The following is an 18,244-nucleotide window of genomic DNA, read 5'->3' as shown; positions in this document are numbered from 1 at the left end:
AGCGCCTTTCATGGCAATTATATCAGAATGGACAAAGTTGTTAGAAATCTTTGAGTTCTTTGCCCTGTTTATGTCTGGTTACAAACCCAGAACTTCAAGAGCATTTTAACTACAAACAGTAAATTAAGAAAGATGTAAAGGAAAACTTAAATGGATTTAATTGTTACGAAGGATGGAGAAGTGACATTAGAAGTACTAACCAAACAAATTTACATTCAGTGTTCTCCAGATATTTTTCAGGCACTTCAGTCACCAGGCCACACAGTCTTTGATGATTTCATAAGACACGTAGAAGATATTTTGGCCACAAGAGGGCTCACATATTTTAAGTTATTTTAAAAAAAATACAATAAAATTATAACAATACTCAGGCTAAATTCAAGGCAAATACCTGCTGCCCAGATAGTCACACTGTCATGAAAAAATAATTTGCCTGGTTCTTTAATAAACTATCAGCAAAAAATGTAGCAAAAATAAGGATGTTCCTATAGTCTATTTAGATCTCATAATTAATTGGTTTTTCATCAAAATGAATCTGTTTCTATGATGATACAACAATTAGCTATGTATAAAATGACAAATTCACCTCCTATTTAAGCAACTAATTTTAATGGTCTCTCCTCCAGTACTTACCTATTCAGGTAACACAGTGTATATTCATTAGAGCTGGTAAGAATAATAGAACTCTGTTTTTCTACAGAGACTTGCATTATTGCTAAAACCACTGATAACGCTGTCGTTATATTATCAATATAGTCTATTCTTACCATTTTTAGATGAGAAGATAACTCAGGGTCTATTTCAATAAATACTGAACTTAATGAGAAACTCTCCATTGACCTTAGAGATATCGTATCAAACTAAACAAGCATGAAGTACAATACAGAGCATTTGCTGTGCAATTGAGGTACCTTCATTAAAGTTCACCATTTGTAGGACAGGAATTACTGCATTTCCGCAATTTTGATTGGTGTCGTGGAGATTAAAAAAATACAGGAAAAGCCCTGTCTGAAATACAGTAGAATACGCAGTTGGTGGGAAATCTTGTCCTTTAAAATTTGGTATCAGTCCAGATGGATTTGAAATACACTTGAAATTCTGAATTAGAAAAAAAGCAAACTTGGAAAAAATTAAATGCAATGTTTACAAGATTAAACAGATTCCATCAGGACTCCATGAATTTGAAATTAAGGTTTATCTGATTCATTCCTACAACAGCAGCAAAGATACCACCAAGAACATATTAAAGTCACTTGGCATCTGCTATGGCTCTCCTATCCTGCCATTCTAGGAAACACTCACACACAAACCACCCTTGGATGCAAACTCCACAGTTCCCACATCTTGTCCAAGAGCTTTCAGACCCGGTGTGCTCCGTCAGAGAGTAAAGATGCTGAGTACACTGCATAAGATATGCACTACTAAAATATTTTGCTGTGAGAAGAAAATCATAGACCTAAGACGTTCATACTGGTCCAGGTTTGGTCCCATGGGGCACATGTGTGGATTTTAGACATTCTTAGTCTGTAGTTTTTGACCTAAAATAGCACTGGAATACGAGAGAGGTGTTCTTATAGCATGGTGCCAAATACATATGTTGCATGTTCTAAGATGTGGCCTGATGTTACGTGAGCATGCCATCTCATGTGTACTGCCCATGGGGAACAAACCAGCACCAGAACTGCTCAGGGTTGTCTTGAGGACCTGGTTGCTCTTTTCCAAGAAAGAATATGAGTGAAGTAATAGAGACACACTGAGGCTGATTGAGTACTGAGGCCCACGGACAAATGTGAGTATCTACACCATTAAAAATTATTTGTCAGTATAGATGTAGTCTTAGCACATCTGGCCGTCCAAGTGCTACTTGCCCAAGAAACAGCACAAAGCTTTTTCAAGGCATGAGATTTATACTAGTACCAGCTTTAGACCAAGGGAATTCATAACTTTTCCAAAGTTTTCAATCTCAGCCACAGCTTCATGGCAAATCTGAAAGCTAAGTCCTGAGGAGTGTAGTGACAGAAAATGAAGAAGTATGAAACAAGGGAGATGAAAAAGAATTCTGGGAAGGAGAGGCATTAGGAAAGAAGACAAAGAGAAACAAATAGGTCAAAAAAAGAATATTAATGGCTTAAAATCTCCTTTAAGACTGCAATAAGAAAGACATTAAAGAAAAATGTAGCCTAACATCACAGAAAACAGGTTTTGTTTTTAAGAACTCTGATTACTATTAACACAGTTGTACAAAATTACCTGTCCGAAATGTTTATCATTGTTACAAGCTGGTTAACAGTATATTATTCTGTCTATTAATATTTAATTCCAATCTTTTAAACCTAGCTATTACATCTTCAAATGCTAATGACTCGGTAACAGAATAATGTATATAACTGCCTTAATTTTCACGAATATCAATTGCAAAATTTATAGGCCTGAAGTATTTTATCAATACATCAACGCAATGATACTAAACGTGTTCTGTAGAATCTGAAATCTCTTTCTCCACATTCATAGAATCATAGAATCATTTCAGTTGGAAGAGACCCTCAGGATCATTGAGTTGAACCATAACCTAACTCTAGCACTAAACCATGTCCCTAAGAACCTCATCTAAAGAAAGGCCTTTTAAACACCTCCAGGGATGGTGACTCCACCACTTCCCTGGGCAGCCTGTTCCACTGCTTCACAACCCTTTCTGTGAAGAATTTTTTCCTTATATCCAATCTAAACCTCCCCTGGCACAACTTGAGGCCATTTCCTCTCGTCCTGTCATTTGCTACTTGGGAGAAGAGACCAACACCCTCCACGCTACAACCTCCTTTCAGGTAGCTGCAGACAGTGATAAGGTCTCCCCTCAGCCTCTTTTTCTCCAGGCTGAACAGCCCCAGCTCCCTCAAGCACTCCTCATCAGACTTGTGCTCCAGGCCACTCACCAACTTTGTTGCCCTCCTTTGCACTCTCTCTAGTACTTCAATGTCCTTCTTATGATGAGGAGCCCAAAACTGAACACAGGATTCAAGGTGAGGCCTCACCAGTGCCGAGTACAGTGGCACAATCACTTCCCTAGTCCTGCTGGTCACACTATTCCTGATACAAGCCAGGACGCTGTTTGCCTTTTTGGCCACCTGGGCACTCTGCTGGCTCATATTCAGCTGGCTGTTGATCACCACCCCCAGGTCCCTCTCTGCCAGGCAGCTTTCCAGCCACTCTTCCCTGAGCCTGTAGCGCTCCATGGGTTTGTTGTGACCCGAGTGTAGGACCTGGCACTTGGCCTTGTTAAACCTCAGACAACTGGTCTCAGCCAAATGATCCAACTGGTCCAGATACTTCTGTATGGCTTTCCTACCCTCCAGCAGATCAACACGCCCACCCAACTTGGTGTTGTCTGCAAACTTACTAAGGGTACACTTGATCCCCTCATCCAGATCACTGATAAAGAGATTAAACAGAACTAGCCCCAGTACTGAGCCCTGGGGAACACAACTCGTGACTGGCCGCCAACTGGATTTAGCTCCGTTCACAACTCTTTGGGCCCAGTCCTCCAGCCAGTTCTTTACCCAGGGAAAAGTGTGCTCGTCCAGGCCATGAGCTGACAGCTTCTCCAAGAGAATGATGTGGGAAAGGGTGTCAAAGGCTTTTCTGAAGTCTAAGTACGCAACATCCACAGCTTTTCCCTCATCTACTAGGTGGGTCACCTTGTCATAGAAGGAGATCAGATTGCTCAAACAGGACCTGCCCTTCATAACCCCATGTTGACTGGGCCTGATCACTTGGTTTTCTTGTATGTGCCCTGTGATGTCACTCAGGATGATCTGCTCCATGAGCTTCCCTGGCACTGAGGTCAGACTGACAGGTCTCTAGTTCCTCAGATCCTCCTTCCGGCCCTTCTTGTAGATGGGTGTCACATTTGCCAGCTTCCAGTCAACTGGGACCTCTCCAGTTAGCCAGAATTGCTGATAGATTATGGAAAGTGCTTCAGTGAATACTTCCGCCAGCTCCCTCAGCACCCTTGGGTGTATCCCATCTGGTCCCATAGACTTGTGGGTGTCCAAGTGGTGTAGCAGGTCACTAACCATTTCCCCTTGGATTAGTGGCACTTCATTCTGCTCCCCATCCCTGTGTTCTGGCTGAGGGGGCTGGTATTGTATTACTTCGCTCAGCTTCCTTTCTAAGATAGAAAAAAACGTGTAAAGGGAAGAAGTTAAATCAACACAGAGGCTTCTTAAATGTCTTCAAACTTGTCTTAAAAATTTTGGCCACTACCTTTCTGTGGTTTGCCTTTCTTGATCTTTGCGTTTCTTCAGTTTCTCCATTTCAGCAGTCAGGGTTCTTTCAGCAGCTTGCTGTTCAGGTGCTACATTTGTTATCTGAAAGTGAGTAAACCAGTGTTTGATTTCTTCACCAACTATGCAAAAACAAAGTTTTGCTCACATACAGTTCTATTCCTGGGACAAGTTTTCCTGTTTGGGCCTGTTAGATATTTCCAGTATCCTGTTAAAAATTGAAAGTTTTTGTAAGCTAAGACACTAGTTCAAAGTTGGCTCTTTTTTTTTCTTTTTTCTAAGGATTGCAACAATTAGGCAACATTTTGGCAACTATAATAAAAACAGCACTGTGGATAATTACATGCAATCTTGTCCTATGTATACAGGTCTGATCTCATCTTACTGCTATCAACAGTAAAATTGTCATTGCCTTAAATTGGATGAGGACTCAAGACCTATAATCATAAATTTCCCATGGCAAAACCCAGTAGTTTGTGGAAAGTATGTGGTCAAGCGATTACAACAAAGAATTGAGCTCTTGATTCAGACCTAACTCTGATTTTCACAGTTATGTCTATACTTGGGGTCCAGGAATGCTTCCTAGTCTTTGCTTTTGACTCAAATCAGTCCCACGTCAAGTGTAAGAGCTAGGAAAATCTGGTACACAGACTAGAAGGAAGCTGTGGCACATATCTAGTCCACATGATTGGGTGGAAGTACCTATGCAGGTGCCCACATAGCATCCATATCATACAACTTAGACACCGCCTGTGTGACTTTCGATCTCCATTCTCCTTTCTGGGAAGCTGATTCCTGTTTCTCTCAGGGAAATGTCATGAGAAATTCTGTAAGGTCCTGGGATAAATGTAAGGTCCTCCATAAATGTCTGCTACTAACACTACTTTAGCAACTAAAATGTTAAAGACACAGTAGTTCTGTGAGATCCATACACTTTAAAAAGGTCTGTATATAAAGATATATAAAAGATATACCTAAATGTATTAACTTGTAATAATTAAAAGACCACCTTGTCCATAAGTTCTTTCTTTTGTTTCGTAAGATACTTCGGTTTTGTAAGACATTGCTTTTCCAGTTCTCTTTTCTCCTTGGGCATTATCATTTCAGTTTCACTTGGCATTGGCAGATTGGTCATTATAACTTCTTTCTCTTCTACTTACAGTGCTGAGAAATGACAAATAAAGTCTAAAGAGCATACAAACCTGTTTTAGTTTCCTGTAATACTTTTATCATTCAGGAAAAGGGAGCACTATTGACCAGGCATGCCATATCAGAAATCTGAAAGAAACTAAGCAACCTCAAATCTTCCATTCTCTCTCAGCAGGATGTCATATATATTATTTTTCCAACTGTAAATTATATTCTCTACACGATAGAGCAAATCTGAAAAAAACCTGAGAGGCTTGTTCAGTCATCCCCCCATCTATCTCCTGCTTCTTCACACCTCACACAAATACAGGGTGTTTCAAAAAGATGCATCCAATTTGAAATCACTAAATCTCTGCAACCATGAACTGCCCATGATTAACCACCATTAGCGACCAATCTGGAACACAGGGCATTTACAAAAAGGTTACTAAAACTTGATAACTCATTAAACCGTTTGTAAATTTCGGTGTAATTGTAACATGTTGCCATTGTGAAATATACTGCTTTGAAACTGGGTCTATCTTTTTGAAACACCCTGTACATATTTCGTCTCCCAAGAGACATTTAATCCCCGTTACGTTTCCATACGTGTTCACACAAACACAGTGGACATGAACCTGGTAAATCAAATACATTATCAACCTGTCTGTTTGAACAGAACTTCCAGGCTTTTGGTAGTTTTGTATTAAACCCTATCCCTATCCAGATCAAGTCCTCATTGTGTTTTTTCAGCTGCAGATACATTCCATTTTCTCTCACATACACTCACGAGTAGCTATGTGGCCAGTTCGGAGGTGTAAACACCCCAGTTAAAGAACAGATAGTATTGCCAATACATTGCAGCATCAGGCCTTTTTAAATAAAGAAATTTTATCTACATACTATGAAAGCTGCAAATAAAACTCAATGTAAATGTTACTTATTACTAAATGACTGCAAAACCAATTGCATGGTCAAATTCTCCTTACATACATGGATTTTATCCTGGTGTAACACCTTAGATTTTTGTGGCAGTATAGCTGGGTAAATGGAGAGTTTGTAAAAGCAGAATCAGGCCCATTGCAGCTATACACAAAATGGGCTGGATGTCAAGCCATGGAGTAACAGTGCAAAGCAACTCTAAAGCCACAAGATTTGATTCCTAGCTGCTTGTAATGTAAGCATAATAGGGCTTCTGCAACCCTTCCTCATACCTTTGCCAACTGTTGGGACACAGCAGGGTAGAAAAGACCATGTCTAAAGACTTCCCGCAATCTGAAGGTCCCCAGCTCTTGGGATGGTCCTGTGAGGAACAAGTGGCACTTTCAAACTCCAGTTCAGTATGACAGTCAAAAGGAAATTAATGACAGTTGCACTTCTGCTTCATGTAACATTTGCTGTGAAAAGATAGTAAACCCCCCAACTTCAATGCTAAGGGTAGCTACTTTCTAGGCTTCGACCAGTTAAATTTTAAACATATAAATTCATTATATTTTTCCAGCTCACTCCTTTCCCTCATTGCAAACCATTACTATGTTTCTCATTAGGTCACTTTAGTCCCCTCTGGGTTTTGATATTCTTTCTACTGTGTTTTTATTTATTCCCCTGAAATCTCTGTCATCACATGTACCTCTCAAAACTATGCTGTTTCTGGCTGAAGAGCTAATCTCTTTGCAAACATGGAAAACAACCATAAACTGGATTAAAATTCAACTTTCGAAGATGGTCAAGATTCCTGTCCCTTTTCAAGAGCATCTCCAGCTGATTGAAGTGCATTCTTAAAACCAAAGAAGTCTCGATCAATCTCTTGATCAGAAAAATCCTTGATATTTAAACTGTATTTCATATCCTTCAGCTTTAAAACCTCAGGCAGGCCTAATTAAATTGTATTCATATTTACATATAAAACTGATAAGAAACACTGAACACTAATTTACCAACCATTAGTGCATTAGTGCATTAGTGCATTTAAATGTTTGCTTTTCAAAAGTTGGAAATGTATCATTTTAAGTATTTATTACTGTTACTCATTCAACTCACTGCAGAGTGATGGACTAAATTTTATACCCTCTTTAAGATGACTGAAGCTAATTAAGCAAGTTTCTGCCCCCTATTGATCTATCTGATGAAACCCGGATGAAGGGCTAAGAAATTACTGCTTTCTTCCTTTCACTCAATTTAAGTTCTCATGTGCCATTGTTTTATTTTATGTTAATGTTGTTCAGAGTAGGACACCAGGACACCCCATAACTAAGCCTACTGAATATTCCGCACTGTGAGCTTCAGCTCTCAGTGAGCACCCTTGGTACATTCGCATGGTCTTTGGGCTGCCTCAACACATGACCATCTGTCGTGATTGCATGGTGCCTCTCCACAACTGGGTCGGACCCTTGCCTGAGGGCATTAGGTTCCAGACAATGCTGGTTTAGATGAACAGTTTGGTTAACACTCCAAGGGCCATCTGTTCTACAGGAAATCCTTTCTCTGTGTCATTAATGAAGTGTTCCCAGCACATAACTATGTATTTGTCTCCTTACATAAGCTTTAATGTGATGGGAAGTATGAGGGCATGTTATTTGCAAATGAATAGTTTGCAAAAATAACAAATATCGTTACATAAGTTTGCTCGATACACCTCTTAGTACAGATGAACACTAACTATTTGGCAGAGGAAGTAATTGCTTAGCTAGTGTTTCGGCATGGTTACACCACCTCAGTACTTCAGGCAATTTCAAAGAACTGAACCTCAATCTAAACCTTGCAAATAAAGTCTATTTTTTCCTGGAAATCAGAACATGAATCCTATTGAACACGATTCCAAAATTTAACTATGGTGAGGAAGTTGAGCTCCTCTGTAGTGTAAGTTAGGCTGTTGCACATTAGCATGGTGATTATAAGTATTACATTTCAGGGAAGATCTTTCATATATTTCAGATATGTAATCACATGCATATTTAATTTGTAGAAAATTAAACATGGCCAGAATCTAATAACTGAAGTTTTCATGTTCATTAAGCTTTTCATTCATTGTTCAAACACACTCAACTCTCCGGCACTGGAACTGTAACTTACTGAGCAGGAAAGCACATTCTGCAACTAGTCTTTTGGTAACGTTTCCCGCTTCTCCCAATCTCATTTTCATCTTAAAAGGCGAAAGTTTGAAATACAACATATCCAACTTATCTCAGTACAAAAAGCTACTTACAACTGTATTACTAAAAATATTTCTACTTCATTTCAAAATATGATTAGATTTCACCCTCAACAAGACTCCTAATTGCCTAAAAGGTTCTAAAAATGAACCCTCTTGGCTGAACAGCCATGAAGGCCTGGAGACAGATGAAGATACAACGGATTTACAGACTTGCTCAGAGGGCTTGCCAGGTTTTCGCTTTACGCCTAATGTAGAAGAGTGTTGTAAATATCGGGCACAGTGACCTGACTGGAAATCTTCCATTTTGGGGAAATTCGAGAATACTCTTTCTTCTTTCTTAAGTCCTGAAATTACAATTACTTGAGTCATTTAAAAAAAATCCAGAACCTTAAGATTTATCTGCTAGCCAAAAGTTACTGCCATTTTTTTTTAATTATTTAGTTATAGCTTCCACTACTTGCAATACATCTGGCATCAAAATGTTTTTATAAATGTCTGTTCAGATCATATAGAAAATTCACTCCTTTTAGTCTACTTAAGTTCAGAAAGGTCTGGCAAATTCGAATGAGCCTCAACAATATTAATAGGACAGATTTCAACCCTACTAAAAGTTTTTCCCATTAATTATGATATTATTATAAGGTTTTATGGTAGTAAGGAGAAACCTTGAAGAATATAAATACTAAGGAAGAAAACCATTCAGTATGTACTAAATATCAGGGGTTAAGGGATGAATTTAGGGAAGTTGGAAAACAGAATGAAACCAAGAAATTGAACTACAAATGAGAGACATGAAGCAACAAAACAGATTTCAGGGGAACTGTGGCAATCTTATTTCCTGTGACACTATTTCTGCTCTACTATTATACCCTTCCCATCATGACATTATTTGGCTATGAATTATTCACTTTAAATGAGGAAAAGAATAAAAATCACTCAATAAGTAAAACCTCCCCATTGATGGGACTAGCTAGAATGATCTAATATACTTTTCCATCTATAGTCTCCTGTTTCTGTAATAAACACTATTTCTTACTGCGTATATCTCCAATTTTATCAACAGTGCAGTATGCAGTAATCAGCTACCACTGAAACAGAGTATAAACAGATATCCTATTATTTTCAAAATCTTCATCTGTAACAGAATGGATTTTCCAGTGTAAATATAATCCCTATCTAGATACATAAAAATTTCTAGAGGCGAATGCAGGTGTCTGCTGCTCTATCTACAAAACAAAATTACACAACCAAACCTGCTACAGTACAAACACCAAGTAAAATATCAGCTAACACCATATGTGTACTTAATAGTAATTGAATAGTAATTGAAAACTAGTTGAACTTCATTGAGTGTGCTATTGTGTGCTCCTTCAAACCCACAGTCAACAATTAAAAAAACTCTACAGCAGAGCCTTACAATATCATGTAGTCTTTTACTCATTAATAGCAGATTGTATCTTGAAAGCACTTCAGGCCATGCCAAAGTCTACACAGTTTCGGAGAAGCACCATCCTCCCAGATCCGTGGAGCTGCGGGCAGGGTGCCAGGTTGGGCATGGACACCCCACATCCCCCCTGTGATGGCCAGTGAGGAGTGTCAGGTCCGGGCTTTCATCCGCTCCTTCAAGAGACTGAAGGGAATAAATGTCCTTTGGTCTTTTCAGAAGGGTGCATGGAGGAGGATTCATGCACTTTCTTGCAGGATCAATACAACGTTGATCAATATCAATACAAAACCATACAAAACCATATCTTAAAGCAATTATGAAGGATTGTAGAAACCAGAAAGAACAACAGTATGAGTACTAGTAACATAACAGAACTATGGTTATTATGGATGGGATGTTATTGGAAATTCAGCTAACAGGAAAAAAAAAAAAAGGTTGTGAAATAACAGTAGTAAATTGGTCAAAAATAGTATACGGCCAAGGATAATGAAAGATAGAACAGGAGAATCGGGTATTAAAGTAACACAGAAAAATGTAAGCTGTATTTCAAACTCCTCAAAACATTTCTAACACAAGAACAACTAGGCCAGGTCATTTTAAAGGTGAAACTATAATCAAGGGCTCCTTTAGTTCCTCAGGTATATTCAGACAGGCACAGACTTAGTCAATGGATAGTGGATTTTTGACATACTTATTACAGGAAAATTCACAAAATACTAAAAGAATCAAGAGGAAGAAAAGCATTTGGAACCACAGAAATTATACCTAATAGAATACTGGAAAAATGAAATTCTTATTTTATCAAATTGTACTAGAAAAAAAGAGGAGACCTAAAAATCTCCCCTTAAAAGGACAGAAAAAGGTTTTGGAGGTAGCGTTGAGGCCGATTTTCTGTCAAAATTTTATGTTGTTGGTACTGAGATTGAAATTTTATGTCGTTGCTGCTGAGATTTTACTGTATGATTAAAGAATTATGGAAGGTAGAGATCTGGGTAAGTGTCAAAGCAGTACTTAAATTACACTGAATCCATTAAATAAGAATATAAATTAAATTATTCAATAAAGGATATTCCTCTATGTCTGTAACTTTTGGAGCCATAAGCCTAAGTAACAAATAGATAATTACTAACAGTATTTTTTTTTGTTTTAATACAATCAAATACCACTTTCAAACATTACACATATTTCAACTACCTTAGATGTGCTCCAGTTCAGTTTATCTCAGCATATGGCTTGTTCTCACCACATGCCATAGATTTCTAAATCTAACTATGATTAATAGGATATGTCAAATAACTGTTGAAGGAAATTCGGTTTCAAAAAGTGAGGCTGATTAATACATTGATTTAGATATTAACTTCTAAGCATTGACTTTTTCTTTTCCTATTATTTGAAGCTTTAGGAAGATCAGGGATATCAAGAAGCCTTTGCTCAAATAAAGGCATTGTGAAACCTAAATTCAATCTAACTTTAGGATAATAAAACAATTAAAAATCCCTTGTTCTTATAATGGTTTTCTACATTTATTCTGATACTAAAAATATTCTGCAAAAGTTAAAGAATGTCTACAAATATATATTTGCGTTTTCCAGGCAATTACTTTCTAAAATGATTAAAATATAATTAATAGCAAAAGAGAAATCCAAACAGTATAACTGTCCCCACACCTTTGGTAAATGGCAGGATGGAGTAGTAGAAACAGATGACAAATTACATTCTTATTTGGTTATGGTCACATTCAGAAACCTCAATAGTAGAGTGAGTTTTTAAATAGTTCAAGTAACTGATGAAATTGGTTATAGATTTGTAAGTGCTAATTATTGTTATGAAGGAAGAAAGAGCGATTTTTAAAGAAAACCTTCAAATGCTATTAACATGTTAAAAAATTTTTCCTTATAACTCTCACATGTTATTTACTTAAAGGATTCCAAAGTTGCAAGTGTATGGAAGGACTTCTAAGAGTAAGTCTTTGAAAAGGGAGGATGACTTATGTAAAGCAGATCACACTTTTAATCAAAGAAGTGGTTTTGATCATTCAGCATGAAAAAAAAAAAGAAAATGTAAATGGAAATTTATTCACTAAACATTAAAAATAACACAAAGACATACAATTTTCTTACAAAATCTTTTAGGCCACCGTCACCGGAATCCCCTCCCATGCCATTTTAAATGAAACTAGAATTTCATGAAGGACAAATGAATTATTTGAATGAGCTGCTTTCTGGAGTTAGTATGTTTACTTCACCATGGGCATATTTTGAAGTGTTTGGGAGATAGAGATTACTATAGATTTTTGAAAATTACACTGAGCATTAAAACCATTTTAGAATTTAGCTATGTAGTCATGTATAATTTATTTGCAGACTCTTCTACATTCCAATAGCATTTCTTGTTTTGCAATAATCTTTACTTTCAAGAGAATTCAATGATTTCTTAACATCCTGAGTCCTGAAAGCTGCAAGCCAGTATGATCACTTTATAAATATTTATTTGTTTGTCAGATTTCCTTCAGCTGCATATTTTCATAATGCTTGTTCCTTGAAGGCTGGGACAAGTTATGTGCATACATTTGTAAGAATAAGCAACCATACCTCATATCAGGTATAAAAACCTAGAGGAACTAGAGGGTCTTCACGATAGGTACCTTAGTCATTTCTCAAGAGCCTCCCAGCACCACCCAGGATCCACACAGGATTTTCCTGGTAGTTACTGGCTCAGACACCAGCTTTACCCAAATGCCTGAGCAACATTTTCAATTCTGCTTCTACATCCACCGTCTCTTTGGGATCTTATCCTACTTAGCTAATCTTGATGAAGTAGAGGAAATATTTTTCACATGTGGACAGACATACGTCTCAGCTTAAGCTTCAGAAATAAAAGTCTATTCAATACCTGGACTACCTTTTTATTTAAACTTGCTGTGCAAAGACACTGTTGTAGCAGAGTAAGTTGTTGGTCTTCTGCAATACTATGGCATGAGCTTAAGATAGGATTTGTGCCGCTTTTGGTCTTGAAATATGTAGGTATTATGTCAAACAGCAGGCACCCTGCTTTTCTGTCTCTGTGATTCATGTAATTGCATTTTTTGGTAAAGCATCGCTGCCTGTGGACAAAACTAGGATTTGAGGTCTAGTATTTAAATGTTTTTCAGCATTTTTAGTTATCTATAAGGTGCAATGGTAATAAAGGGATTTCTTCCACCACTGCATTGTAAGTTGAACCGATTTCAGCTGAAGAAATCTGCAGTTACGCTTACTCACTAATTATAGCTGTCAAACATCACACCTTGTGACCTACCATGTTCATTCTCTCTATATTAAAGAGCAAGGAACAATGAGTACGTTTCAATTCAAAAGCATAGTGAGTAGAAGATATGGACGTAGGCTAGTAGTGATGTTACTTAACTCCATTTAGATTAAATGGAAAAAAGACTGTTTAAAAGAGTACAATTGTAATGAAAATAGACTGTTACTAGTGCAGTGTAAAGAAAGTATTTAATTACTCAGTTAAAATGCAAATGTGGGCTTAAGAGAAATCAGTGGAAAAAGAAAAACTAGACTAGGACAAATAAAATAGAGGTATAACACAAGCAGAGCACTTTGCAATATTAGCTAATAAAATCTATATTTTACTTAGGAAACAAAGTTAATTGCATACTTTTTTCTGTGCCACACCCAGGCCACTTCCAACTTTTGTCTTTGTATCTTCTCTCTTCTCCTTCCGCTGCTAAAAGGAACCACCAAGAAATATGAACAAAACTATAGGCATAAACTTTTGGAAAAAGTCTAATATTAACCAGCATTATAGTTTACTGAAAAATTGTAGTAAAAAAAGGAATGAAGAACTTATCTGTAAATAATATATTCAAAAGGCATACGTCTTTCTGCACATTTGAAGCTAATTGTATTAGCAGTTTGATCTATGGCAGTGAAAAAATGTCTTTCAGTTCACCATCTGGTGACATAATAACTAGAGAGAAAAGTACTTACACTTTTTCTTTGAAAACTCTGTTGAATATAATCTCGGGCTGTCAAGAACATCAGAAAGTGACAGCAACTCCTTTGCTTGCACTGAGTTGTAACAAAGCCAATAGCTTCTGTGCTACTGCTCAGCACTGCTCAGAAATTTGTACCACTCAAATGATGGGAAAGCAACAATATTGTTTATAGACAATGAAATCAAACTGAATATTGATAGAATCATTAAAGATGATGAAAGAGGAACACTTAATCAACTGACACTTTTCCCCCTAAGACTTATTCCAGGATTTTACCATTGATTCAGTTTTGGGTACTTTGCTACTGACTCTGTTTTGTAATTGTTTATTTTCATCTAACGTTGCATTTCCCAGGATTTAAACCATTAGGAAATGTCATTTTATATCGCTTATATTTTTATTTATTTTAATAAAGTTAAAATATGCAGAATTGTGTGGTAATACAGAAAATACTATATTTAAATAATGATTTTAATGAAATTGCTCTAAAACTTGTTGAATACTTTTGAAGAAGATCTTTTGAAGACTGTAAATGCATCATTCCAATCATATGCCATAGGACTTCTATCGCCAGATTCAACCTTACTTACAAATTACTTTTTACATTCAGGTTCATTTCTCTTTCTCTAGAGCACTAGTACTCTGAGAGTGTTTTTATTCTCTTGCTTGTCCATCTTTCATTTCCACATTTGTATGCACTCAGAGTACCAACAAGAAGTCTCAATGAGCAAAGCATTTAAGTTCTCACTGGGTCTCCTCCTTCCTTGCTGTTTCCCAGAGGATAAGCATTCCACTTTCCATGTTATTTCCCATTCAATGTGCACATTAATGTTCTGACTTACCTGACTTAACTGCGTTACTGCTGTATTTCTTTTGTGTGTACTGATTTGTTTGATAATCTGCTGTGAAAAGGCCATAACAAGTTGCATGCTAAATAATATTAGGTATTGCAGATTAGTCAAGGTATCTTTGTCACATTTGACAATTATTTGTCATGCATACTCTTTGTGTTTTGAGGCACTTCAAGACCTTAGAACCAGCCTCCCAAATATTTCTAGATATTTGACAAATGTGTGCTTGATTTTAGAGACAGGAAGGGAAAGAAGAGTGAGGCCAAATCTCACTCAACAGCCTTTGCAAAGATTGGACTCCTATGTACTCATTTGTGTTGAGTTCAGACTTAGTACACCTGTGCAAAGAAAAGTTTGCCCAACTCATCCAAGAAGATCCCCTTAGATGAAGCATTTCTAGGTAAAAATTGGAACTAACTCTGGAATAATAATAAATACCAAATAAATATGTCTAATAATCAATTAAAAAAAAATTGAAAATTTATTTTTCTCCGGAATTAATGAAAGCTTTCTAATGTCTAGATTGTTTTTGTATACATTAAGGATATATCAAACCTGACTACTTAAGCTTTGATGTTAAAGGTTGCACTGGGATTTCTAGAACTATCACAACTCAATTTTTGACTTATTAAAATGACTTTTCTAGGTACCTCAGCTGTGATCCAGAAGTCTGAGCTGTTTTCATCTTATGTATCAGTTCAGAAACATAGTATGAAGCCAAATCAACCCTCAGTTATATCATCTCACAATAACGCCTTCAAATGCTTTTGGTAAACACACAAACCAGACTGTAATTTTTAGCATTAGCTAGGATTCCCTGCTGGCACGTTCTTATCCCAAAAGATTTTCCTTGAAGCAAAGTCTATGCCCTGGTCTAAATTTAGACAGACAAATTTTTAAATATTTTATTTATAATTTCCTAATTCAAATACAGTCCTGCTCACATCTTCAGGTTAAAGAAATTTTCTTCAAATGTGATGAGAATTATAAACCATTTTCATTACAAAGGTGCTCATTAAAATTTATTTAAGCCGCAACCTATTTTGTAGGTTTTTTTAACCTTCAGAAGCTGATTTGACAGGCCTAGTCTGTAATTTTTTTTTCTTTAATTTTCAAAAAATGCAGTCCTACAGTACTTACCCAGATGCACTGAAACTGAAAACTGAGTAAGTACTGCAGGATTGGCTCCCTATTAAAAAAGCCCAAGACACATGGTGCTGAGATTAACAAAACAAAGTAAAGCAGCTATGACTTGGCACAAAGTTTGACAAGCTGCAGAAAAGCAAATGTTTAAATAACTGAAGTGGTACTGATTTTCTATTCACAACCTTTTCTCTTCTAAACAGTATCATATTCTTTTCCAGCACATTTAGATTGCAAGTCAAGCTGTGTTTTATTTTTTATTATAATAAACCCAGTCAGTTTACTGTAACAAAGACATACTAGTGGTGATCAGTGTGAAAGCCAGTACGAAATCAGGCTAGGGAAAAAAAAAAAGTCAAATGGTAAAATAAAGGACCAGCCGTCTGGAAAGTTCCTGGATCATGTAAAAAGAAAATAAAAGGCAGTGTTCTTATGAGACTAATGCAGAATACAAAAATATTTTAAGACAAAACTCTGCATGATTGCCTACGACATTTGTAAACAGCAGCAGCAAATCCTTTGAAATAATGTTGCATTTATTAAATATTTTCCAAGTCCTCCTAAACCAAAATAATATCCTTTAAAAAAAATATTTCTATTAGCATTTTTTACATCTGTGCCTCTGAAAATATGGTAAAAACAAAATAAAACTGTAAGGTATTTCTGCTATCATTTTTTTTGTTCACATGTAAAACAACTTATCTACATAAAAAATAAGGTTATTAAATCTATGAGATATTAAAAGGGTTTTGTATATTTTATTAGATTTGCAATAAATGATGGTTTACAAAAAATAACGCATATATATCTTACCAGATTTTTAACTCATGGCCTTTCATTTTCAATTTCTGCCTTCATTTGTCCTTTTATTTGTATCAACTAAAATATAAACATGTGAGAATTATTGTTGGATTTTATACTACAAACAGGCATAATTCTCTAAAAATCCTTTCTAGGTACAGGCTCCCTGATCAAGAAACATCATGCGGACATACACATATTTTTGTATTATAACCAGTAACAGACATCTTCACTTCCAGCTAGATACTTCTATGTGGAGTTTAATAATTTCACAAGAGTCACAAATATAAAGTTATTTTGAACTAAGTAGAGTGTGATGTCACAGGAGGTAGGAAGATGAAGAAAACATTGAAACAGAGACTTCAATTACTTAAAGTCTCAGAAAAGTGGATATTTGTGGAAACCTCTTTCAGTCAAGCAGCAGCGGCAGTTTGGAATCCAATTCCACCATTTATCAGCAGGCGTCTAAATCATGTGCAGCAAGTTCTAATGTATCCCCGCAAGACAAACATTGTCAGGCAAATTGCACATCTAGTCTCATCGAGGACAGAGGATTGTGCCCGAAGAGCGATTGAAGCAGAATTCTTTAAGAATCCTTCAGAAGGTCCAGAATCAAACTCTCTTAAACGGTTACATTGCACGGCAAAACTTCCTGGGTTCTGCTGGGTTTTGGCAGTCTGGGACTTCTGTCGGAGCTACTGTCACTTGGGACTTGTAAGTTAAACATCTATATTTCTCAGTGTCACTCACAGCAGAGTTTGTTAATTATCAAATTTGCATTTAGAACATATTTAAAACCAGACAATGTTGCCTACAACACTGACATTCATTTTCTTTCATAAAAATGGAGAAATGCTCCCCTTCAGAATAATAACCTAGAAGCTAGAATGCACAGCCACAAATCAGGGCAGCCGACATTGTATGCCGCTGCGAGTTTTATGGGGCTTGATTACAATATCCCAAGTCATGGAAAAGTAGCTTAACTACCCCTCTATGATGAGAATAAGCCACCAGTTCTGTTCAAGCTGTGCCATTGGACACAAAGAATATGAAATTCATGAGACTAGATACAGAATGCTCATGCACAAGCTCGACGACATACCAAAGCTGTGACTGCATGAGAAAGAGACAACCATGTGTTTTGACTTGCTTGATCATTTATGCATTTTACATTAGACTATGAATTGCAACATAACGATATACAAAACATCCCCCCCTCCTCCTAAAACCCAAGCAAAAATACTTAGCAAGAATCTGAAGAAAGAACGAACAAATCTATAGAAAAGTTCCTTTCTCTGTGCTGAGTATCCTAATGTAGTCGGGAAATTCTGGCTTTTCTGTGCTCGCTCTCGCCATATCCAGCTTTAAAGAGAACATTTTCCCCAGCAGAATACAGTGTAAAACAGAAGTCAATGCTATATGGAGCTACGAGTTCAAAGGTCC

At 36.7% G+C, this 18,244-nt stretch overlaps 1 protein-coding gene across 2 annotated transcripts in view; it reads right to left on the bottom strand.

Annotated features, from left to right (window-relative positions):
* Positions 1–2,185: 2,185 nt before the first annotated feature.
* LOC135985923 (uncharacterized) overlaps positions 2,186–18,244 on the bottom strand; it is a 35,094-nt gene continuing 19,035 nt past the window's right edge. For both annotated transcript variants that reach the window (XM_065629622.1, XM_065629623.1), the window contains exons 2-6: positions 16,814–16,879; positions 13,667–13,735; positions 6,623–6,711; positions 4,261–4,364; positions 2,186–4,165 (exon numbers count right to left, since the gene is read on the bottom strand). In XM_065629622.1, the coding sequence (XP_065485694.1) occupies positions 2,604–3,818 (1,215 nt within the window). In that variant the 5' untranslated portion in view covers positions 3,819–4,165; positions 4,261–4,364; positions 6,623–6,711; positions 13,667–13,735; positions 16,814–16,879 and the 3' untranslated portion in view covers positions 2,186–2,603. The remainder of the gene's footprint in view (positions 4,166–4,260; positions 4,365–6,622; positions 6,712–13,666; positions 13,736–16,813; positions 16,880–18,244) is intronic.

This window comes from Caloenas nicobarica, chromosome 2, assembly GCF_036013445.1.
Source record: "Caloenas nicobarica isolate bCalNic1 chromosome 2, bCalNic1.hap1, whole genome shotgun sequence".
Taxonomy (NCBI): domain Eukaryota; kingdom Metazoa; phylum Chordata; class Aves; order Columbiformes; family Columbidae; genus Caloenas; species Caloenas nicobarica.
The sequence above is the reverse complement of the archived record's forward strand: the minus strand, read 5'-3'. Positions and strand labels throughout refer to the sequence as shown.